The 25,513-nt window shown below is 38.4% G+C and overlaps 1 protein-coding gene across 1 annotated transcript in view; it reads left to right on the top strand.

Moving 5' to 3' along the window:
- MYO16 (myosin XVI) overlaps positions 1 to 25,513 on the top strand; it is a 607,071-nt gene that overhangs the window by 54,565 nt on the left and 526,993 nt on the right. The window contains exon 2 of the mRNA XM_058438173.1: positions 14,708 to 14,971. Coding sequence (XP_058294156.1) covers positions 14,708 to 14,971 — 264 coding nt within the window. The remainder of the gene's footprint in view (positions 1 to 14,707; positions 14,972 to 25,513) is intronic.

Genomic DNA, 25,513 nt, shown 5'->3' on the forward strand with positions numbered 1-25,513 from the left:
ACATCACATCACACTTGATCTTAGCCAAAAGGCCGAGAAGCGATTGAAACATCACATCACGAGGAGAACCTTCAGTTTTATTATTACCCTGAAACGAACCCTAGAAAGAATTATGACTGTAAATCTATATCCACTGAAAGCCTTTTATCACAATCAAATCACTTGTTATTTAAGAAATACGGTAAAGGAAATATTAAGTGTCGGAAAGCATAGATGGATGTGCAAAAAGTAAATATACCTTACATTATACAGGAATTTTTATGTCATGTGTATTTGTGTTATTTCCATTGTAAAGAGAAAATATTTATTACATTCTCTCACTAGATAAACATGCCCAAATAATTGGATGGAAACACAAGAAATGGCCTCTTGATACATGATTTAAAGAATTAAGAGATAGCTGTAAACTAGCGAAGTGAAAAATATTGTTGACTTTCTTGAGAAGAATTTAAATTATTTAAGTTTATTTCTCTGTCTTTCAGAGAAGTGTTTAAATGCAGGATTATGTGTGGACCTAAATCCTCAAATATTTTAGGGTATAGCATCTATATCTTGCACAAATGTAATTTCTTTCAACTATTTTTTGCTCTATAAAGAGGGATATAGACCTGCATCCTGATTACAAAGATGGTAAAATCCAACACATTTTAAAGACTTCAGTGCTTAAGGAGGCTTTTTTTTTTTTTTTTTTTTAGGCTCTGGGGGAGTAGGTTGAAATTGATTATACTCTTGTCTTTGAGAATCCACATTGTTCCTTTGTTTCATTGCCATTGTATATGCAGTAAAAAAAAAAAAAAAGTCTTTGGAAGAGTGTTATAACAATGGATTCTGAGAATAAAACTTCTGCTAGAGGAGTTGTTAGGAGCACAAATACCAAAGTGTGTGTGCGTGTGTGTGTGTGTGAATGTGTCTGTGTGTCTACAGCACCTGCATGTAAGCATGCAAATTCCTGAACAACTATCTTTTAGCCTCTCAGAATTCCTAACAAACACTTCTATAAAATAGGGTAAACAATAAGTTTGTGCTTACATTATTTGCCAAATGCTTCAGATATGTATGTATGTTTTTAAAGCCCCATAATGTAGCTGCTTGTGTCTTATCACTTTCTTTCATGTTCCTATAGTGGTAAAAACACATAACATAAAATGTACCATTGTAACCATTTTTAAGTGTACACTTCAGGAATGTTAAGTATATTCTCATTGTTATGAAACAGATTTCCTGGACATTTCATTTTGTCATTCTGAAGCTCTGTACCCATTCAACGTCAACTCTCATTTTCCCTCAGTCCCTGGCAACCATCATTCTACTTTCTGCTTCTGAGTTTGACCTCTTTAGAAGCCTCATATAAGTGGAATCCTACAGTATTTATCTTTTAGTGATCAGTTTATTTCACTTAAAAAGTGTCTTCAATATCTATCCATGTTGTGGCATGTACAAAGAACCTCTTCCACTGTAGGCTGAATAATATTCCATTATACATGTATACCATGTTTTGTTTATCCATTCATGTCTGGACATCTGCTTTCACTTCTTGGCAATTTTGAATAGAGCTCTTGTGAACGTGGGTATACAAATATCTCTCCAAAACCCTGCTTTCAATTATTTTGACGTATACCCAGAAGCAGCATTGTCAGATCATGTGATAGTTCAATTTTTCATTTTTTGAGAATACTCCAAACTGTTTTTCACAGCGGCTGCACCACTTTACAATCCCAACAGTGAACAAGTGTTACAATTTCTCTACATCCTCACCAATGCTTTGTATTTTCTGTTTCTTTGATAGTAGCTATTCTCTCAGATATGAGGTCATAACTTGTTGTGGTTTTGACTTGCATTTCTCTGATGATCAATGATGTTGAGCATATCTTTATATGCTTGTTGGGAATTTGTATATCATCTTTGGAAAAATGTCTATTCAAGTCCTTTCCCATTTGTAATCAGATTATTTTGAGTTTTTGTTGCTGAGTTCTAAGAGTTCTTTATGTGTTCTAGAGATTAATCTCCTATTAGGTATATATGGGTAAATATTTTCTCCCATTCTGTAAGTTGCCTTTTCACTGTGATGCTTATGTACTTTTATGCACAGAAGTTTTTAAGTTTGATGTAGTCTCCTTTGTCTATTTTTGCTTTTTATGTCTGTGCTTTTGGTGTCATATCTAGAATTCATTGCCAAGTCCAATGTCATAAATGTCATAAAGATTTTTTCCCTGTATTTTTTTCTAAGAGTTTTACAATTTTAGGTCTTCATTTTGAATTAATTTTGTATATAATATAAAATAAGTCCAATTTTATTTTTTTGCATGTATCTTATTTTTGATTTTTTTTTTTTTTTTTTTTTTTTTGAGATGGAGTCTCGCTCTGTCGCCCAGGCTGGAGTGCAGTGGCGCAATCTCGGCTCACTGCAAGCTCCGCCTCCCGGGTTCATGCCATTCTCCTGCCTCAGCCTCTCCGAGTAGCTGGGACTACAGGCGACCGCCACCATGCCCGGCTAATTTTTTGTATTTTTTAGTAGACACGGGGTTTCACCGTGGTCTCGATCTCCTGAACTCGTGATCCGCCCGCCTCAGCCTCCCAAAGTGCTGGGATTACAAGCGTGAGCCACCGTGCCTGGCCTATTTTTGTTCTTTTATTAAAACTGGTATTATTTGTTATGTTCAATCTTTGATAACATTTGTACGTATTAAAATATATTCTTCCCCCGGTGTAAAACATGAATGTTATTAGAAAATGAAAGAGGATATATATGCTTATATGCACACACACACACACGCATATACATACATATGTATATGCGTGTGTGTGTGTGCATATATATATATATGTATTCTTATGTAGATTGTGTCCCCTAGAAGCAGAGAATGAGGAGTCAGGTGTGCATTCCTATGTATTGAGACAGCTCAACAGAGAAAACCCATAAGGGAGTGAAGGAAGCAGGGCATAGAACAGAAAAGAGCAGAAAAACTATGTAGTCTTTGGCAGAGTCTATTATTCCAATCCACTTTGCTTTAGGGTACAAATCACAGCATGGAGTGTCTCTGCTTGAGTCAAGGGGACATGTTTTTGTATCCTTGTGTAGGTCTCTCAATGACTACGGCTTATGGGATGGGGTTAGGATATTCCACTCCCTGGGAGGCTGAGGCTGACAGGGCAATTGTCTAGAGGAGGGGAGAGCTGTGAATTCTTCCAGCCAGTACCGAGAATTGGTTCCCACCCAATTCTCATCTTGAATTGTATTCCCATAATTCCCACATGTTGTGGGAGGGACCCAGTGGGAGATAATTTGAATCATGGGGCCGGTTTCCCCCATACTGTTCTTGTGCTAGTAAGTCTCACAAGATCTGATGGTTTTATCAGGGGTTTGCATTTTTGCATCTTCCTCATTTTCTCTTGCTGCTGTCATGTAAGAAGTGCCTTTTGCCTTCCTCCATGATTCTAAGGCCTCCCCAGCCATGTGGAATTGTATGTCCAATTAAACCTCTTTTCCTTCCCAGTCTCAGATATGTCTTTATCAGCAGCATGAAAATTGACTAATACAGTAAACTGGTATCAGTAGAGTGAGGTGTTGCTGAAAACATACCCGAAAAAGTGGAAGTAACTTTGGAACTGCATAACAGGCAGAGGTTTGAACAGTTTGGAGGGCTCAGAAGAAGACAGGAAAATGTGGGAAAGTTTGGAACTTCCTAGAGACTTGTTGAACGGCTTTGACAAAAATGCTGATAGTGATATGAACAATAAGGTCCAGGCTGAGGTGGTCTCAGATGGAGATGAAGAACTTGTTGGGAACTGGAGCAAAGTGACTCTTGCTACGTTTTAGCAAAGAGAATGGTGGCATTTTGCCCCTACCCTAGAGAATTGTGGAACTTTGAACTTGATAGAGATGATTTAGCCCATCTGGTGGAAGAAATTTCTAAGCAGCAAAGCATTCAAGAGGTGACTTGGGTGCTGTTAAAATCATTCCATTTTAAAAGGGAAACAGAGCATAAAAGTTCAGAAAGTGTGCAGCCTGATGATGCGTAGAAAAGAAAAACCCATTTTCTGAGGAGAAATTCAAGCCGACTGCAGAAATTTGCATAAGTAACAAGCAGCCGAATGTTAATACCCAAGACAATGGAGAAAATGTCTCTAAGGCATGTCATAGGTCTTTATGGTAGCCCCTCCCCTCACAGACCCAGAAGCATAGGAGAAAACAATGGTTTCATGGGCCAGGCCCAGGGTCCCCATGCTGTGTGCAGCCTAGGGACTTGGTGTCCTGCGTCCCAGCTGCTCCAGCTATTGCTAAAATGGGCCAAGGTCCAGCTGGGCTCATGGTTTCAGGGAGTGCAAGCCGCAAACCTCGGCAGCTTCCACATGATGTTGAGCCTGCAGGTACACAGAAGTCAAAAATTGGAGTTTGGGAACCTCCACCTATATTTGAGAAGATGTATGGAAATGCCTGGATGCCCAGGCAAAAGTCTGTGGCAGGGGTGGGGCCCTCATGGAGAACCTTGGCTAGGGCAGTGTGGAAGGGAAGTGTGGGGTCAGAGCCTCCACTGGGGCACTGCCTAGTGGAGCTGTGAGAAGAGGGCCACCATCTTCCAGAACCCAGAATGGTAGATCCATCGACAGCTTGCACCACACACCTGGAAAAGTTGCAGGCACTCAATGCCAGCCCATAAAAGCAGCCAGGAGGGGGGTTATACCCTGCAAAGCCACAGGGGTGGAGCTGCCCAAGACTATGGGAACCTACCTCTTGCATCAATGTGACCTGGATGTGAGAACTGGAGTCAAAGGAGATCATTTTGGAGCTTTAAAATGTGACTGCCCCACTGGATTTTAGACTTGCATGGGTTCTGTAACCCCTTTGTTTTGGCCAGTTTCTCTCATTTGGAATGGCTGTATTTACCCAATACCTGTACCAGCATTGTATCTAGGAAGTAACTAGCTTGCTTTTGATTTTACAGGCTCATAGGCGGAAGGGACTTGCCTTGTTTCAGATGAGACTTTGGACTGTGGACCTTTGGGTTAATGCTGAAATGAATTAAGACTTTGGGGGATTGTTGGGAAGGCATGATTTGTTTTGAAATGTGAGGGCATGAGATTTGGAGGGGCTAGGGGCAGAATGATATGGTTTGGCTGTGTCCCCACCCAAATCTCATCTTGAATTGTTCTCCCATAACTCCCACATGTTGTGGGAGGCACCCAGTTGGAGATAATTTGAATCATGGGAGCAGTTTCCCCATACTATTCTCATGGTAGTGATTAATCTCAGGAGATCTGATGGTTTTATCAGGGGTTTCCATTTTTGCATCTTCCTCATTTTCTCTCGCCACTGCCATGTTAAGAAGTGGCTTTTGCTTCCTGCCATGATTCTGAGGCCTCCCCAACCATAAGGAACTGTAAGTCTAATTAAACCTCTTTTTCTTCTCAGTCTTGTGTATGTCTTTATCAGCAGCATGAAAATGGACTAATATACCAGGTTAGTGGGGGATGGGTAAAGGGCATTGGGCAGCACATCAGTAGCGTCCACTTCCATATTCCAAATGTCTGAGGTCTTTGATATAAAGCATCTTTGAAACTGAAAATATAAGGAGAAGTGATTGAAACATAATTCATCCACATCAGATAAATAAATATACATTCTTACTCATAAATGATTAAGTCAATTTTATTTTCCTTTACAGAAAATATTCCAACAGTTATTTTATTTCCTTCTGTTGATTCATTTTCCTTTTGGGAAAAAAGCAGGGCAATAAGCAGTTTATTTTCATTCATGCCCATAATATATTGAACCTTTCACCAGAATCTGCTTCATTCTCAGCTTTTTGAGTTCTACTCATAAAGGGTGAATAATAACCAATAAAATCCAGTACAAAAATTAAAGAAAAAGCAATCAGTGAAAACAGGTACTCCATTCTAATTGTCCTGCTTCTTTGGTGCTCCATGGAGACAGCTGACTCAGCAGCAGACAGCAGGCTGCCAGTGTCCACCACACATCCCTCTAAGAGGCTCACCTAAGAAGGCACATACGCCTGCTGCAGCTGAAGCTTCCAGGCCTCCTATGTTGAATATCATCTTGAACGGTCTTAATGAACCACATAATTTCATCTAGAAATGTTACTACATACTGTAGCTAAAGAAATCACCAAACCATTTTTCTCAATAGCTGTCATATTTTAATTGTAATCATAATCTGAATATGCTCCCCCCATTGGCTAGCTCTTTGGACCTCTGTCACCAATCAGGTGGCTGTGTTTGTGTAGAGCTTTTGCTTTGTTCTGTGTTCTGTTCCATTGGTCTAAGTGTCTATTCCTCTACCAAAGCCACAGTTACGAAATATTGAAGAGAGAAGGTGGCCTAATAGATTTATATCCTCCAAAAATAGAGGAGAAGTTATTTGAAAGGTTTATTTTTGTTATCTGTAATTTTTTTAAATGAATGCTATATTATTTTGTGTGTGTTTAATTTTATCTGCAGCATATTTCAAGAGGTGGAAGAAATATATATCTTGGTTGTAGGAAAGATGATTCTACATTTTACTAAATATTTCCTGTTTGCTTTTTAATTGTAATGACATTTGTAAACTTAATCAATGATTTTTTTATCTTCTTACATTTTCCTATATGTTAATAAGGTGAAACATCTTTTGTTAGGTTTGAAAATGTAGCTCTCTTCTTCTGTGTGTATTTTGACTTGCATTCAGCAAAGTTCCAGACTATCACTCCTAATAGCTGACTCATAGGGTGTATTGGTTTCTCTATGTAGCTGACAGTATTTACAATAATAACTGATTTTTTTTCCTCTTCCTACCCACATTTCATGTTCCTTATCTATTTTTCTATTTTTTTCTACGCTAAGACCTTCATTTTGAGGTAGAATAGAAGCAGCAATAAAGGGCCTTATTTTTCTAAATTTTAAACACAATTTAATGTTTTAAAATAAGCCACCCTTTCATTCTGCTGACAAACTATACATTCATGGGTTCATTTTGCTAATATGTATGCACTTAGGTTATTTGCATGTGTTTATACAAGAGATTGACCTGTAATCTCCTTTTTGGGATGGCCTCATTTTGGTATCAAGCTTATGCTTGTCTCAGAAAATGAACTGAGGTAATTTTCTTCTTTTTCTATTGTACGGAAGAACTGGATGAAAATGCAGGTTATCTCTTCCTTAAAGACAGGTTAAATCATTTGGGTCATTTTGTTTGTTTGTTTTTATTTCTGGTCTATAGATTGTTAAAAACTGATTTAATTTATACAATGATTGCATAAATTGGTTCATTTTCCACTTCTTCTTGAGTCACTTTTTGTAAGTTATATTGTTCTAGAAATTGTCAATTTCTCACGTCTTTCTTCGCCTTTCCTCTTTTCTTGTTTCATTTCTATTAATTAATAGCATCATTTTCTTTTCTTCTTTCTTTTTTTGTTTCAACTATTTGTGTGTGTGTGTGTTTTCTAAATTCACGTGCCAGATACTTCACTTATTGACTTTAAAACTATATTCTTTTCTAAAATGTATTTAAAGTTATTAATTTATTTCTATGAATTGCTTTAGTTTTATCCACAAAATTGTGATGGATCTCCTTTCAGCAATGGTTAATTCTAAAAATTTATTATTTCTGTGATGTTTTCTTCTCTGAAACATGCTTTATGTAGAATTGGCTTTATAATTTTCTGAACATATGGGGAGGTATGGTTTCATTTCTGTAGTTGATATATCATTTTCAATTATGTTAAGAAAACGCCTGTGTAATTTTGGTTCCTCAGAATTTATTGAGATTTGCTTTGCTTTATGGCCTAAGACACAGTTAATATCATAAATCATCTATGAATTCTTGGAAAAGAATATTTCCTGCAAATTGTCTACAAGTTTTTATAAATGTACTTAGATCAAATTTTCTGTGCTCTTAGTAAGGTTCTTCCTCTTTAGCAATCACAGAGAGATTTGCTTAAAAATCTTGAACACTGAGTGCACCATGCCACAGGAAGATTTTTATTCTAGATGACATGGGGCATTTCTGGTTGTTGTACAGCAGAATAATTTTATGCATTCTTTTTTTTTTAGTTCGTTTTCCTCTTCACTTTACTCTGTATATATATACACATACACACACACACACACACACATCTATTAAGATGTCTAGGTATAGATATATATGTGTGTATATATATATAAATGTATATATATGTGTGTATATATATATAACTAGATGTCAGATAATTGCTGGCTTTCAAGTTTAGTCCTACAGAGATACACATTCGCTGAGCAGGAGCTTCTGGCTGTAAACTTTTATCTGGAATTGCAGGATAACTATATATGTAGGATCCCTGCCACCTCCCTTGCCCCGCTAAAAAAGTGTAACACTGGAGATAAAGAAATCCAATACAAAGATGAGCTTGATGACACTGCCTCAGGCCAGATAATTCTGTAAGGAAGAGCAGTTAGATGAGAACACGGTGTCATCTTGCATTTCTGTAAGAGCAGGACTAAGCATTTATCTGCCGTGTGTTAAGTGCTGGATTAGGTCCTAATAAAGTGTGATATTTCTGCCATCAATGTAATTGTCCATTCTGCAATTTCATTCAATAACAACAACACAACTATTGACTACATCCTGTTCCAGATGCTGAAAGTAAGCAGGGGAAGAAACAGCCCAAGTTCCTGCCTTTATGGGGCTTACAGAGCAATAAGAAAATATATAGAATTTTATTTTAGGAAATTGATTAGTATAGATATTAGTATAATATACAGTTGAAGCATAGTAATTGATATTGTAGGAGAGCCAAGTGTGGTGGTAAATGCCTGCAGTCCCAGCTACTTGGGAGGCTGAAGTGGGAGAATCGCTTGAGGCCAGGAGCTGGAGGCTGCAGTGAGCTATGATTATGCCACTGCACTCTAGCCTGGGCAACAGAGTGAGACCCCATCTCTAAAATAAATAAATAATTAGATAGATAGCTACTGTAGAAGTATAAGAGTGATAAATACTAAGGAGAAAAATAAAGCAAGCAACAGGAATTGAAGTGTTTTTCAGGGGACATTTGCCTTGTTAAAAAGGGATTTTGAGTGACCACCATGAGGAAGGGTATCTGTTGACCAGTCTTAAGCTGTCAGAAGTCCATTTTTTCCAAGGTATAGTTTAAATCCATTGTTTCTTTGCTGACTTTCTGTCTTGATGACCTGTCTAGTGCTGTCAATGGAGTATTGGAGTCCCCCACTATTATTGTGTTGCTGTCTAATTTCTTAGGTCTATTAGTAATTATTTTATAGATTTGGGAACTCCAGTGTTAGGTATATATATGTTTAGGATTGTGATATTTTCCTGTTGGACAAGGCCTTTTACCATTATATAATGTCTCTCTTTGTCTCTTTTAACTACTGTTGCTTTAAAGTTTGTTTTTTTTCAGATATAAGAATAGCTACCCCTGCTTCCTTTTGGTGTCCATTTGCACGAAATGCCTTTTTCCACCCCTTTACTTTAAGTTTATGTGAGTCCTTATATGTTAGGTGAGTCTCTTGAAGGCAGCAGATAGTTGGTTGGTGAGTTATTCTACATTCTGTAGTTCTGTATCTTTTAAGTGGAGCAATTAGGCCATTTACATTCAATGTTAGAAATGCGAGGTACCATTGCTTTCATCATGCTCGTTGTTGCCTGTGTACTTCAGTTTTGTTTTTTGTTTTTGCTTTTTAATTTGTATTTTTGTTTTATAGATCCTGTGTGCTTTATGCTTTAAAGAGGTCCTGTTTTGATGTATTTCCATGATTTAAATCTCCTTTTAGCAGTTCTTACAGTGGTGGTTTGGTTATGGCAAATTCTCTCAGCATTTGTTTGTCTGAAAACAACTGTGTCCTTCCTTCATATATGATGCTTGATTTCTCTGGATACAAAATTCCTGGCTGACAGTTGTTTTGTTTGAGGAGGCTCAAAATAGGTCCCCAATCCCTTGTAGCTTGCAGGATTTCTGCTGAGAAATCTGCTGTTAATCTGATAGGTTTTCTTTCTTAGGTTACCTGGTGCTTCTGTCTCAGAGCTCTCAAGATTCTTTACTTCATCTTTAGATAACCTGATGACAATGTGCCTAGGCGATCTTTTTTGTGATTAATTTCCCAGGTGCTCTTTGTGCTTCTTCTATTTAGACATCTAGGTCTCTCTCAAGGCTGGGGTAATTTTCATCAATTATTCCTCCAAATATGTTTTCCAGGCTTTCAGAATTTTCTTCTTCCTCAGGTACACTGATTATTCTTAGTTTGGTCATTTAACATAATCCCAGACTTCTTGGAGGCTCTGTTCATGTTTTCTTATTCTGTTTTCTTTGTCTTTGTTGGATTGGGTTAATTTGAAGACTTTGTCTTCAAGCTCTGAATTTCTTTCTTCTACTTGTTCACTTCTATTGCTGAGACTTTCCTGAGCATTTTGCATTTCTAAAAGCATGTCTAAAGTTTCCTAAATTTTTAATTGTTTTTCCTTTAAGTTATCTATTTTCATGAATATTTCCCCTTTCATTTCTCATATCAGTTTTTGGATTTCCTTGCGTTGGGCTTTGACTTTTTCTGGTCTCTCCCTGATTAGCTTAATAACTACCCTTCTGATTTCTTTTTCAGGTAAATCAGAGATTTCTTCTTGGTTTGGATCCATTGCTGGCGAACTAATGTGATTTTTTTGGGATATTGAAGAGCCTTGTTTTGTCATATTACCAGGGTTGGTTTTCTGGTTCTTTCTCATTTGGGTAGGCTCTGTCAGAGGGAAGGTCTGGGGCTGAAGGCTGTTGTTCAGATTCTTCTGTCCTATGGGGTGTTCCTTTGATGTAGTACTCTCCCCATTTTCCTATGGATCTGACTTCCTATGTGCCAAACTGCAGCGATTGTTGTCTCTCTTCTGGGTCTAGCCACCCAGTGAGTCTACCCAGCTCCAGACTGGTACTGGGGGTTGTCTGCACAGAGTCCTATTACGTGAACCGTCTATATGTCTCTCAGCTGTGGATACCAGTACCTGTTCTGGTGGAAGTGGTGATGGCTGCAATGGACTGCATAAGTGTCCTTAGCTTTGGTGGTTTAATGTTCTATTTTTGTGCTGGTTGGCCTCCTGCCAGGAGGTGGCATTTTCCAGAAAGCATCAGCTGTAGTAGTGTGGAGAGGGACTGACAGTGGACGGAACCCTAGAACTTCCAAGATTAATGCCCTTTGTTTGCCACTACCAGGGTGGAGAGGGAAGGATCATTAAGTGGGAGCAGGGCTAGGTGTGACTGAGCTTAGACTCTCCTTGGTTGGGTCTTGCTGTGGCTGCTGTGGGTGATGGTGGTGAGATTCCCAGGTCACTGGAGTTGTATACCTAGGAGGATTACGGCTGCCTCTGTTGAGTCATGCAGGTTGTCAGGGAAGTGGGGGAAAGCCGGCAGTCATGGGCCAGGCAAACCTAAGGGCCGATCTCACTCCCACCGTGCCCCACAAACCAACAGCCCTGAGTCTGTTCCCAGGTGGAGGGCAAGATGGGTTTGAAAACTTGCTCGAGGCTATCCAATTTCCAGCTGCAAGAGAAAAGGGCTTGAGTTGTTTCTCCGCCTGTGAAGTCTGCATGCCTGATTCACACCCTCCCCCGAGTTCTGGCCAGGATGCTTCTCATCCTGTTCAAAAATGTTACAAAGCTCAGCTAGAGAATTCCTTCTCCCTCTGGCCACCCTCCCAATGGATCCCTATGGTGCCAGGCAGGAATGGGCTGCTTGGGGACCCAGTGAGCCCCAGGGCCTTTCTGCTGCTTCCTCTACCCATGTATTTTGCTCAGCTCTCTAACTTGACTCAGCCCCAGGTAAAGTTGGAAACTTCTCCCACAGACAGACCTTCACCTTCTCCAGTGGGGGTGTGTGTTTGGGAGAGGAGGGTCTCTCTTTCCCACTTCTGCAGTTGGGGCACTCATAGTATTTGAGGTTTCTCCCAGGTCCTGCAGGAGCAGTCCACTTCTTTCAGAGGATCTGTGGGTCCTCTCGGGATTGCTGGTTTCTTCTTGAAGTAGATCTGGAGCTAAAATTCACAATGCAAGCCTCTACATGCTGCTCTGTCCGCAGCTGCAATCCAGTCCTGCCTCCCGTCCACCATGATCCCCTGAATCCCTGTGTTATCTTATAGATTCTTTCTTTATTTTTTTCTTTTTTTGAGATCAACTGGTCACATCACATATCTTATCGATTCTTATACATATACATACATGACACAGCTGACCCACTTGGACTTAGATTAAAAGAAAGTCAAAATGCCCAATAAATTTTCAGATTACAAAAGAATCAATTTATAAACTAATGTTTTAGATCCAAACATGGGGAATTATTTAACAAAAACGCATTAAAAATCAAGATTTGAGACATGAATGGATTTAAAATTTAGCGATCATGGCCTTTGAATTTTCCAAATCATAAAGGAAAATAAGAAAATTAATTTAAGAGCCACCCTCTACATTCCCTTTTGACAGCCTGTGAGGGATAACTCAATGAATCATGATATGTCACTGTGGATTCCTTAAAAGTTAATTGAAAATTTCACCAAGAGACCCTTCTTAAGAGTTACAAACTAGAGGACTGCTGTGTTTATTCGATTATCCTCAGCCATCAACCGCTGGCTAATCAACACATGGCACTCTGCAGTGTTATTTGTTTTAATTCTTTAGGCTTTTTTTGTGTGGCCCTGTTGATCCCCTGAGCACCTAATGACAAGCCAGGAAAGTCACAGAAGTCGAAGTGTCACAAGTATCAAAGTCAATCAATCAAGCCCTGTGCAGTTTTCTACACAGATGTGAAAGCAGAAGACTTTTATGGTTCTTTATTAATGAGCTTTCTCATACAATCTGTTTCTGGCAGTGATCATAGCTTTTATCAATAAGTGTACTCCAGAGCAATTTGTCTTCATTTCAGAACCGCTGTTGTCTATTTGTGTTTAGGTCACTGGAAAGGGAATCTTTTATGTATAGCTAGTTGATATTTCTCACATCACTTTTATGAATACTTATGAAGAATCTTATGAAAACATATGATACTAAAACGTATAGCTTTTGTCAAATGCAAATAAATGAACACAAAATCCCCCAACACGGCTTCTTTTTCTTCCTACATCTTATGTAAAAGTACTTATATATTCAATACCTGGCATTAGAGAATCATGGTGCTTTGGTTTGTTTCTTCTCTATGGGGCATTTTTTATTCTGTTTGTCTAATTGTCTCTTTAATCTTAGACAAGTCACAGCCTCTCTCATCTTGGTTTTCTTTATATGCTAAACAGGGATGTTGATGCTGGTGCACCTGGGGGCTGTGAGAATAAAGACTTGGAAAGTGTCACAAGAAACAGAAGTGGAAATAGTGTTGTCATGACTTGTTGTTCCTTCAAAGGACCAGGGCATCCTTCCAAAGATGAACTATACCCTTAGTATATAATCTTATCGGATATGGCATATGATCAACCACATTTTGTGCATGCATAGTTACTTTAACCTCCTTGAGACCTGATATCATAAATAGCTTAAGAATATATAAACACATCTGAATCTGTGTTTGCAAGCCAGCTTCTAGAATTTTTAATGCTTTAACATTGATTTTCTGCCAATAGTAAAATTTCAACCTGGTGGTAAATATAAGTGTTTGTACAATTCCATTACAGGTGATTTGACTGGTGTTTATAGGAAGTAGCCTTTTGAAACAAGGGGGATATTTTAAGTTTCAGAAATGGGAATTCAGTTTGTTAATCACTATATAAATAAAACAAGAACCGTAGCAGCCAAAATTCTCTCCACAATTTTGAGAAATATCTCTGTGCCAACCCTCAGTCTTTATACTTAACCACAGGTTTCTTGGAAATGAATGTCACTGATTATGAGAAAAAGAGTTTAGCAATAAATTAATGAAAAATGTCCACTGTATCATATAAGGAGCTGATAGCACATATATTCTCCTTTTTTCCCCACTCTGTTGCCCAGACTGGAGTGCAGTGGTGCAATCCTAGCTCACTGCAAACTTAAACTCCTGGACTTATGTGATACCCCACCTCAGCCTCCAAGTAGTCGGGACTACAGCCACATGCCACATGCCTAGCTAACTTAAAAGTTTATTACTTATTTATTTATTTATTTATTTATTTATTTATTTATTTATTTATTTTTGGAGAGATGGGTCTTCCTATGTTGCCCAGGTCTTAAACTCCTGGCTTCAAGTGATCCTCCCGTCTCAACCTCTCAAAACACTGGGATTACAGGCTTCAACCATTGTACTTGGCAGCATATACATTCTATTACATTAAATTAACAGCGTCATGATTAGTCATCATGATATGCAAACACAATTCTATTAGGTTGTTCTGAAAAAGTTAGAATGATTTTATGCCAACATTTAACATGTAAAATTAGTATTATTTAATTAGACAGAAGGAGCTTGACACAGTGGTGAAATCTGGAGGCTTTTGGTATGTATTGAAAGAAACAGGAAGGGATGGATGGTTAGTAATTGTGTTGAGCTTAACTACATATGCATGTCTACTTATATCATTTGTTTTATTACCACAGAATCTTGAGGAACACGTGAACTATTTTTCCCCAATCTATAAAAAGGGCTTTGGATTTGCAATATCAAGTGCGAGGAGAATTGTTGCATTTATGACCTGTGCAATGGACAATATAAAATCAAGTGTGCTGTGGTGCACACTTATAGTGGTTATAATAATAGGTCTGGTGACGCTCCCCTTGCATTTCTTCCAGGTTGCTTTCAGCTATGTAACGTTTTTCGATCCCATGAGATGGAAATCGACCAGTGCTTGCTAGAGTCCCTTCCCCTTGGCCAGCGGCAGCGTCTAGTGAAGCGCATGCGCTGTGAGCAAATCAAAGCCTACTATGAGCGTGAGAAGGCTTTTCAGAAGCAGGAAGGGTTCCTGAAAAGGCTGAAGCATGCGAAGAATCCGAAAGTTCACTTCAACCTCACGGACATGATACAGGACGCGATTATCCACCACAATGACAAAGAAGGTACACGATAAAGAAGGACCCGTTTTCTGATGTGTTTTTTCATGATCGATTTTTGTTGGTTTGTTGTTTTTTTTGATGGAGAGATGGGGCAGAAAAGTCCTTTTAAATATTGGAGGCTACTATCTTTTAACTGTTTGAATTATTCAAGAAAAAAACGCTCTTTGCAAAGAACATCATTAAAAGTCCTGCCACCTAGTAAGATAAAAAAAAATGTAAAAATTGTGGTGAAATTGTATTTTTTTTTTTAAAAGAATTACCTATCAGTAAAGCAAGTGAGTTCCTTTCAAATTGTTTAATTCTAATTGTTAGGGAAACTTTTTATCAATGAATTTTTTTTTCTATTTAGAAAATTTTTATTGAGACAGGGTCCCACTATGTTGACCAGGCGGGTCTCGAAATCCAGGGCTCGAGCAGTCCTCCAGCCTCGGCCTCCCAGAGTGCAGGAATTACAGAGAATTGTTTTTCTTGATGATGATTTGGGAATGTGGAATTTGTTAATCCTTAGCTCATGCTTTGATAGATGCAGCAGTAATGTCACTTTCCCCGACTCTCAGGAGTCAACTTTCTCCCTTAAAGTTGTTTGGCTTGTGGTATCACATTTTTCTAAGATTACCCAATGCAAATCTCAATTGTCTTCACAAGACTGTTAAATTTTTTCACTTTTTATATATTCTTGTATGTGAATTTTTCTGTTTTCCTATATAGAACCCACTTTCCCAGTTCAAATGTGAGATAAATGTTCCAGCTCTGGATGTAATTGTTGTAATTGTACAAGGCTTCAAAGAAACCGATATAAATCAGTTTACCTTGACTGGTTCTCAAATCAGTTTTTGAATGAATCTAAAATGAGCATCTTCACAATTCATTATTCACAATTTGAATCCAAAAATCCAAAAAGCTCTGAAGCTTTTGATAGCTTATTTAGTGGCAAAACTTTCACTAACCTATTTATGGTTTATAACCTGTTCAGTTTGGAAAAATAATAAATTCAATAACATATGTGCTTTGAAGGCTTTCAAATGAGGATTGTGGATCTATAGCTAAGAAAACCTATAGCACATTATATACAATAATAGTTATACATGGTAAGAAGACTCAAGTCGTTTTTTTCATGGTTTTGTGTGGGCTTTTTCTAGTTAAACTGTAATACTCTGAGAATTTCTGATTTTTTTTTTTTTTTTTTTGTCTTAAACTGCAATGCTAGTAACAGTGAATCTTTGAGCTGGAAAGTACCTAAAAACATTTGGTGTGATCCACATAGTTTATCCATGAAGGAATTGAAATTCAGCCATCGTATCATATTTTCTGGAAAGCTGTCCGGAGCACTCTGACCTTTCATTTTATTATTCTCTTCTCACCTATGGCTGTTCGTTTAATGGCCATCTCCTCTGTGAGTCTGTGAGCACATTGAAGGTAGGGACAATTTCCATTAGGGTCATTGCTCCCTCCTGCCCATCTCATACCTTCCAGCAGCATTGAGCAAAAAAGAGTAAAGTGATCAGTTCTTGTTCAACACATAGTAGTTGTTACAACAAACTTAAATGAGAAAGCAGATCTTAAAATTTAAGCCCTATTTTGATTTAAAAGTAACAAAACTCAAAAAATAATTGGTGCCAGGTGTGATGGCTCATACCTGTAATCCCAACACTTTGGGAGGCGTAGGTGGAAGACTCTCCTGAGGCCAGGAGTTTGAGACAAGTCTGGGCAACATAGCAAGACCCCATCTCTACAAAATATTTTTTAAAATTAGCTGGACCTAGTGGTGCATGCCCAGCTACTCAAGGAGCTGAGGTGAGAGGATTGTTTGAGCCTGGGGGTTAAGACTATAGTGAGCCATGATGGTGACATGCACTCCAATCTGTGCAACAGAGCAAGACCCTGTCTCAAAAACACTTCTTTTAATGTATTGGAAATGTTTTAAAATTTCTTGTACCAAATACCTATAGTGCACCATTATGTTTAGGTTAGGATTAAAAGAAAATTCATAGTAGTAAATTACTAATTAAAAGCCAAGAAGCAGTAATTACATAAGTTACGTTTCCCCAAACACTCATGTCATACAATCTGAATTAATGCTTTCTAAGCAGATGTTGTAGGTGTGAAACTATGCAACCTAGTTTCTAGTGGCAAGCTAGGCGAGAGATGATGGTGGCTTGGACCCAAGTGGAGCAAGGGTGTGGTGAGAAATAGTCAATTTTAGGATTTATTTTTGGATAGAGCTGACAGGAAATGCTGATTACCTGGCTATAGGGAGTGTATTGATTTTCTATTGTTACCAAAACAAATTATCACGAATTTAATAGTGGCAAACAGCATAAGTATTATCTTACAGTTCTATAGGTCAGAGGTGAGGTATGGGCTTCAGTGAGACGAAAACAAGGTGTCATCAGCACTGGTTCAACAATTCTGGCTTCCAGAGGCCACCTGCCTTCCTTGGATCAGAGCCCCCTCCTCCGTCTCCAACATCAACAGTGATGGATATGGGGCAGGGACAGTGCTCCTTCTCATGCTTCAGTTTGCCTGTTTCTTTGTCCATCCTTGTATCTGACTGAATCTTCTGCCTCCCTCTTGCACCTTTAGGGAACTATGTGATGACACTGGGCTCTCCTGGGCTATGCAGGTTCGCCTCCTGTTCCAGAGGCAGCTCACTAGTAACCATACATCCCTTAGTAACCATGCATCCCTTTCTCCAGATATCTTGCATAGTCGCAGGTGTAACTCCAGAGGGTGAAATTGGGACAGCCAAAATACGCCCTACTACAGGGAGTGAGAATTCCAGGATAACATCAAGCTTTTGAGGCCTCAACAACTAAAGAATGAAATGCCATTAGCCACAGTAGGAGTGCCTCTAGGAGTTGTGAACGAGATGGGGTGACATCCTGGCTGGAGACGTAAATTCAAAACTCACGAGCATATAGATGATACCGAAAACCCCAAAAGTGGTTAAAGTGATGTAGAGGAAGAGTTTAGGTAAAACGATAAGAAGTCTAAGAACTGAGTCCTGAGGAATTCCAATATTAAGAATTCAGTGAAATGAGGTCCAACCACAAGGAATGACCAGGAAGAAAGGATGAAAATGAGGGAGGGTGCTTTCTTGGGAACCAAGATGAGAAGTTTTCAAGGAGGAGAAATTTTTATTGATCAAGCAGGAGGAAGCCTGAGAACTGACCATTGCATTTAGGAGTATGGAGGTGATTCGTTTTCTTGACTTGTTGGGAGCAAGAATTTTAATGGATTAGGTTCTGAACAGAGTAGGAAAACAGGAATGGACACAGAAAGTATAAAGAGCTCTTTAAAGGAGATTTCTGTAAAGAGGAGAGAAATGGGAAGACTGCTGAAGAGGGAACAGACATTAAGAGCTTTTTTTAATAATGGGAGAATTAACAGCAAGTGTATGTGCTGATAAAAATAATTCATTTGCATTTCTCTAATGACCAGTGATGATGAGCTTTGTAGGCCACATAAATGTCTTCTTTTGAGAAGTGTCTGTTCATATCCCTCACCCATTTGTTGATGGGGTTGTTTTTTATTGTAAATTTGTTTAAGTTCCTTGTAGATTCTGGATATTAAATGTAGTACGTATACACCATGGAATACTATGCTGCCAGAAAATAGAATGAGTTCATGTCCTTTGAACATGGATAAAGCTGGAAACCATCATTCTCAGCAAACTAACACAGGAACAGAAAACCAAACGCCACATGTTGTCACTCATAAGTGGGAGTTGAACAATGACAACACAAGGACACAGGGAGGGGAACATTACACACCAGGGCCTGTTGGGGGATGGGGGATAATGGGAGGGAGAGCAGCAGGACAAACACCTAATGTACATGGGGCTTAAAACCTAGATGATGGGTTGATAGGTGCAGCAAACCACCATGGCCTATGTATAACTATGTAACAAACCTGCACTTTCTGCACATGTATCTCAGAACTTGAAGTAAAATTAAAAATAAAATAAAAATAATTCATGTGAGAGAGAAAATCTGGTGACACTAGAGTAAGAGAAGGCAATTGATGGAGCAAGCCTGTGCACATGCATAACGTGATGAGTTCAGCTGCCCACTGGAAGGGCTTGGCTTCAGCTGGGATCACCTCTAGCAGTCATTCTGAATCCTGGCTGTATAATAGAATCACCTGGGAAGATTTTATTTTTAAATTTCCATGTCTAGGACCTGCCCATAAAGATGCTGATGTAATCAGTCTTATGTGGCACCAGGATGGTTTTTTTTTTTTTTTTGAGACGGAGTCTCGCTCTGTCCCCTAGGCTGGAGTGCAGTGGCACGATCTCGGCTCACTGCAACCTCCGCCTCCCAGGTTCACGCCATTCTCCTGCCTCAGCCTCTCCGAGTAGCTGGGACCACAGGCACCCGCCACCACGCCCGGCTAATTTTTTGTATTTTTAGTAGAGACGGGGTTTCACCATGGTCTCGATCTCCTGACCTCGTGATCCGCCCGCCTCAGCCTCCCAAAGTGCTGGGATTACAAGCGTGAGCCACTGCGCCCGGCCCAGGATGGTTTTTAATGGTGCCTAGGAGACTATGGTGTACAGAGAGAGCTGAGAACTTCTAATCTAGGGAATGGCAGATGTGGTGTGAACCTGTGGTTATTCTCCTCCTGGTTTTGACACTAATCAATGAAAGAACAATGGCCCTTGGCTAACAGTGAGGGTGTGGAAGATGAACTGAAAGTAAAGCAAAGAAGTGAACATGCAAGTATGGGAGAACAAATGGACCAAGGCAAATACTGTATATTTTTAAATGGGACCTATAGAAAAAAAGATATAAAAAATAAGAACTACAAAGAAGGATCAAATATGATTCAAGAGTTTCAGTAATGGTTTGGCATGGACTCACTGCTCCTTTGTCCTTATTCTTAGAACATGAAGAATTTCCCATCCTGAAACTTCCTATAGTTTCTAGAATACATCTGTCCTTAATTTGCCTTCCCAGAAATTATTTCACATGTATATATGGATGCCATTTTGGTGGAATATAATATAATCTTATCAATAGGGAGTCGATATTTGTTACATAATTAAAATCTGTTGATAACCACAGATGCCTGGCAAGGATTTCTTAATATGTATTTTTAAGTGTAATAAATGGATAAGTGTATTATGTATAGCAGTTTGTATTATGAATATTGGTATAGAGACACTAAAATCTAAGCAAGCAGTCAGATCTGATTTTTCAATTCAAAAGAAGCAAAGAGTAATTTTTTATTTGAATTAATACATGATTAACTTTTAGTTGTGTTTTATTTTATTTAAAGAATTGCTTTTTTGTGTGTTTCTTTTTTGAATGGCAAAGGAGAGAAAGGACTGGATAGGAAAGTATCACATTTTGCATGGTGTAATGATCATGTTATGGTGCTCAAAGTGATAGGAACAACAGGAAGCAGACAAAAATAATCACCCACACACAAACATACACATGTGCACACACACAATGTGTTTTGCATGCTTTCTCTGTGTACACAGCAAACTGTATACACCCTTCCTATATGCTGTATTGTTAATGCCTTGTGAGAGGAATAACACAAAAATTTCTGAAGATATTGGAGGGAAATATCCTCAGCAAGGCAAACTATATAATTTCATCTCTTTTAGTGAATAGTTTCCATTACTAATGGAAGCAAAAGTGATGGACTATAGTGAAGGTCATCTTCAGCATCAAATGATGAAGAAATAGTTGACTCCTAGAACTCAGTGAAAGAGTCTGAATATGTAACTTATTATAATTTCAAATGCATTCTTGCAATGTAAAAATTAAAATATTTGGCTCTAGAGGGTGTCTGTTCAGCTCAGTCTGCTATATCAAAATATCATTGACTATACGGCTTACACAGCAGACATTTATTTCTCACAGTTCTGAAGACAGGGAAGTCCAAGATCAACGTACCCGGCTTGCTGACAGCCACCTTCTTGCTGTGTCCTCACATGGTGAAGAGGAAGCTCTGATTTCTCTTCTTTTAAGAGCACTAACCTTATCATGGGACTTCATCTCATAAACTCATCGAACCTAATTCCCTCCCAAAGGCTATAACTCCTAATACCATCACATGAGGGTTAGGGCTTCTACGTAGGATTTTTGAGGGAAAGGAACATTTAGTCTGTAATAGGGCATATTTATTTGGTACTTGGAGCTGACCCAAGTGTAAAATAATGGATATATATGTATTACTTCCCTTGAGTTTCTCATCTACCTTGGAAATACCCTTGTGAGTACTCATGTACCTCACTGTGCTAGGGGAAAAATATGAATTTCTTACAATTTAAGAAATTTGGATTGCAAATGAAAGTAATCTCTTTAGAAACAGTATAACGTCTCTAGCATATGTATTACTTCTCCCAAAAATGCATATGAGAAAAAGTTTTCATAGTGGTGATATTTGTATTTATCTTTAAGCTATTGAAATAGTCAAATGCACTTGTTTATGCAATTGAGAAAGTAAAAAAAAAATTGCCATAAGAAAAAAGTTTCCATTTAAATTACTGTTTAAACTTGCAGATTGTGTATTTGTATGAATAATTTTATCTCTTATTTCCAAGTACTTTTATTGGCTGGCTGAGTATAAGGAATCAAATATACTTTTTCAAAGGACAACATGTCTGTGATTTTTTTTATGTTAAGGTTTATAGTATGTCATTTAAAAGTAATTTAGGATTTTTTTTTGCTTTATAAATGTTGTATTTTTTTGTCAGTGTAAATTTAGTGTCTTCGATGTTTTTATTGTTCTCTTCTGGGAGTTGGTGATATTTCAGTGTGCAATTTGTCATTTTAATATGCTGCATCAATCTAAAATGTGTTCAACAACTCTTTTTCCCTCTAAAAAGAAAACTGTCCTAAATTTTCTTTTCAGGCTGTTAATTCAACTCTATTTGAGTTACACCACATGAAAGAAAAGGGAAGTCTGAAGGGGAGAGAGATAGAGAAATAGAGTGAGTGGGTGACTTAAAAATCAGAGAGGAAGTACATAGGGAAAATTTAAGAAGGAATGTGAATTCCCCTATTGGAATTGCCACTCCCAAATATTGCTTCATACTAATTAGTCCACAATGTGTTTCCATTAAAAGTAATTGCTGATGTTATTATCTGGTGCCTTGCAGGTACGTTCTGTACTCTCTGAGCTTTACATGCCTTGACTTACTCCTTTCAATAGCATATGTAGTAGGTACATATGCTATTGAAAGTAGGTAGGACAGGCACCCCACTTGGTGGGTGAAGCAATGGAGTCTTTGAAGAAGAACCTGCTACCTCAGGGCTTCCTGAGTTGAGAGACAATGTTTTTATAGACAACATCGTACTGCAAACTGATTTATGTGATATAGTTAGAGAAACTTTTATCTTCACAGGTTGATTTACATTCCTTGCCATTTGAAATTCTTTCTTCCTTCTTTCTAGTGGAGCTCTCTGCCTGCTGTCAAGGGAATGTCCAAAGGCCAGGAGAAGTATTCTTTATGCTTTGGGGTTTTCCATCTTCTTTCCCTGATCAATCCCTCCCCGTTCTTCTTCCTTTTTTTTTTTTTTCAAAAGCAATGCTATTTATTTACTACTTAATATGCCAAATGTTTACTAAGGGCCTGTTTCAGTCCAGTCACACAAAGAACTTGTAAGCATATTTACAGAACTATAATATCATACTTTATTTATATCTCCATTTTATCACAAAATTCTAAGTAATCTATTAGGAAAATTGAAAAATATCAAAATGTAGCACTGGGATACCTCTGTTTTCTTCTCCTACTCCTCAGATCCTTGTACCAGCTTCCTTGGTTGGTTACCTCTTCTATTGATCTCAGACCCTGATTCTAACTCTCTTTCTACCTATCTTCCCTGGAAGATCTCATTTTCCCCCATTGCATCCACCTCACCCACTCTAATTATCCTAAATCTGTATCCAGACCTTTTTCCTGAGTTCCAGTCTTAACTTTTCTGGTGATGTTGCCTTTATTAATTGTCATGTTCAAAGCTGAATATATCCACCCTCATCTTCTTCCCAAACCAAAACTTCCTCTGTGATTCTCCATTGATGTTGCCATCACTCCCCTGGTCTTCCAGGACAGAAACCTTGAAGTCACTTTGATTTTTGGTGCAATTTTGTAAAGTATTGATGGCTTTACCTCTTCTGAATAATCTACAGGAAATATCAACTGTCTGCATGTCATTCAGAGCCCTCTAAATAGATGCCTAAAATATGTCGATGATCAATATACATTGGATGATGTATTCATTGATAGGCTGGACATCTCTTCATTTAGAAGTTTGTAGGTAAATCATTAGGACCAAGATTTCTCTCCCCTATGTACCCCATTCCCAAAAGTGTAGGCCGAGGTCAAAGAACAAATTTCATATATGCCTTAAGTGTTTTATACATAAAAAAGTGAAATAAGACTGCTCATTTAATTGTGATTATGTAGTCCAGCTGTTTCCTTGTATTTACTAGATTGTCTCAGAAGTTAAAATTCTACAGTAGTTGGTTATCAAGTAAGCTTATTTAAAAAAAATTATCTCCTAGTATCGAGGGTATAAAGATAGAAGGAGCCTGTTATAATTTTCACAACTAGCATTTAGTGAGTGCTGTTTTTATGAGTGTGACCCATCTGGGCTGGCACTGTTTCCACAGGGGTGGTGATGGCGTTTTATTGGATGCAGCTTTATCCTCTCTCCCTGACCTCTCACAACCAGCTACATAAATTGGCAGTTTGAAAATGTAACGCTCGATAAGCGGATTTAAGCTGACACCTCAGAAATTGAAATCAGAACCCTGACACCTTTAGAATCCGTCAAATCTACTAGGAACATGACCAAGCCTGGATTCATATATGCATTTTTAAATGAACATTACTGGATGCGATGTATGTGAAGTACTCTGCAAGGATGACTATTTCTCCAACTCAAAATTAGGAGTATATTTGACATGGAATATATGTAGACTCTCCCCAAAAGAGTCAGATTTAACCACTACGAATGTCTCCTATATTAGATACTTCGGGTTGTAGAGCAAATATAAAACATCAGCCTGTCCTAAGGAAGAAATGGGGAGGCAACATTCCCAGCGAAAAAGCATTGACAACATGGTGCCGTCTGCATCTTCCCTCTTCCAGAGTGGCACCAAGCCTCACAGAGAGAGGGAAGTGGCAGCTTCATCAGCGTCACTCCCATTTCATTAACTGCTCAATAGGATGGGAACATACCGCCCTCTGAATGTGAAGCTGTGGATTCATCCTTTCCTGTAACTTAGCACAGGAGGGGAAGGATGCAGGAAGAAGTAGCTCAGATAAGATGTTTGCCGGGGCAGCTACGAGGTACAAAAGAATGACTTCTGGATTTTAGACAAAAAGGGTGAGTTTTCCAACTCCACATACATACCTACATCAGAGATTTATATGGTTAAATATGTAGAGTGCAGGCACATGCTGACTGTAGCCCTCCAGGGCAGGTTAGAATTTCACATAGATACATTCAGTGCATTATGATGCCTTCAATTAACAGGTAACAGCTGCTAGGTAATTAAAGGTGCCCATTTCCAAATCAGATATAAAATTACAAAAGGTTGCAAATTAATTGCATTTAAATTCTGAAGGATTCTGTGTGAAGTGAATGTATGGCTTAATATTTCATGAACACAAATTCATATTTCTGAGAAGTATTATTTTAATTGTCTGCTATATAGTCACAACTTTCATAGGTGTTGTGAGAATAATTGAAAAAAGAGGAAAAAAATATATCTAGATGGAAAGATGCACCATTCATTAAAAGGGAGTTGCTGTGGGCATTCACTGGGGTGAGGTAGGATGACATGAATCTGAAACCGTGCTCTCTTCAACATTTTATGAGTTTGGTAGGAAGAGAGAAAGGGACTTTTTGGCTGTAATCAATAGCGTGAGGGCAGCGATGGAGCCAGAGGAAAGCAGATTTATGATATGAGAACATCATAATAGAAGCAGCACTACTTAGGTTTAGCATCAAGGGTCTAACTCTGGAGTTCAGTCTCCGGGTTGATCTGTACTCTGATACTTAAGAGCTGTCTGTCCCCAGCCAGGGCACTTTCTGCACCTCATATTTCTGCAAATAAGGTTACGAGGTAAGTGGTCGTGAAGGTTAGTTGGTTAGATAATACATGCAAATACCTGCAAATGGAATCTGCCATGTATTGCCACATGCATAATAAATGTTAGCTACTATTATGATTTGAATTAAGAGATATTATCAGAGTAGTAAAGTGGCTAAATAATGACATTGTTATATAATCAGTGATCGTCACCGTGAGTGTAAATTATAGGAATAACAGCATAGCTTTAGGAATGTTTCAGGCAATCATATTTTAAATTATAATAAAATGGAAAAGGGCTGAAGATAGACACATAAGCTAAGGGCACTGATGTAGACAAGATAATGAGAAACAGGAATTTGATAGCACCTTTGGAAATGTATTAAAAGGGAAAAATTTACATTATTAAGGAGCACTGAGCAATATTTTTATTCATTGTTTTCTGCTAATGTGTGATTATATGTACGTGCGCGTGTGTGTGTG

The sequence above is a fragment of the Hylobates moloch genome, unplaced genomic scaffold (assembly GCF_009828535.3).
Source record: "Hylobates moloch isolate HMO894 unplaced genomic scaffold, HMol_V3 SCAFFOLD_4, whole genome shotgun sequence".
In the NCBI taxonomy this organism is placed as follows: Eukaryota; Metazoa; Chordata; class Mammalia; order Primates; family Hylobatidae; genus Hylobates; species Hylobates moloch.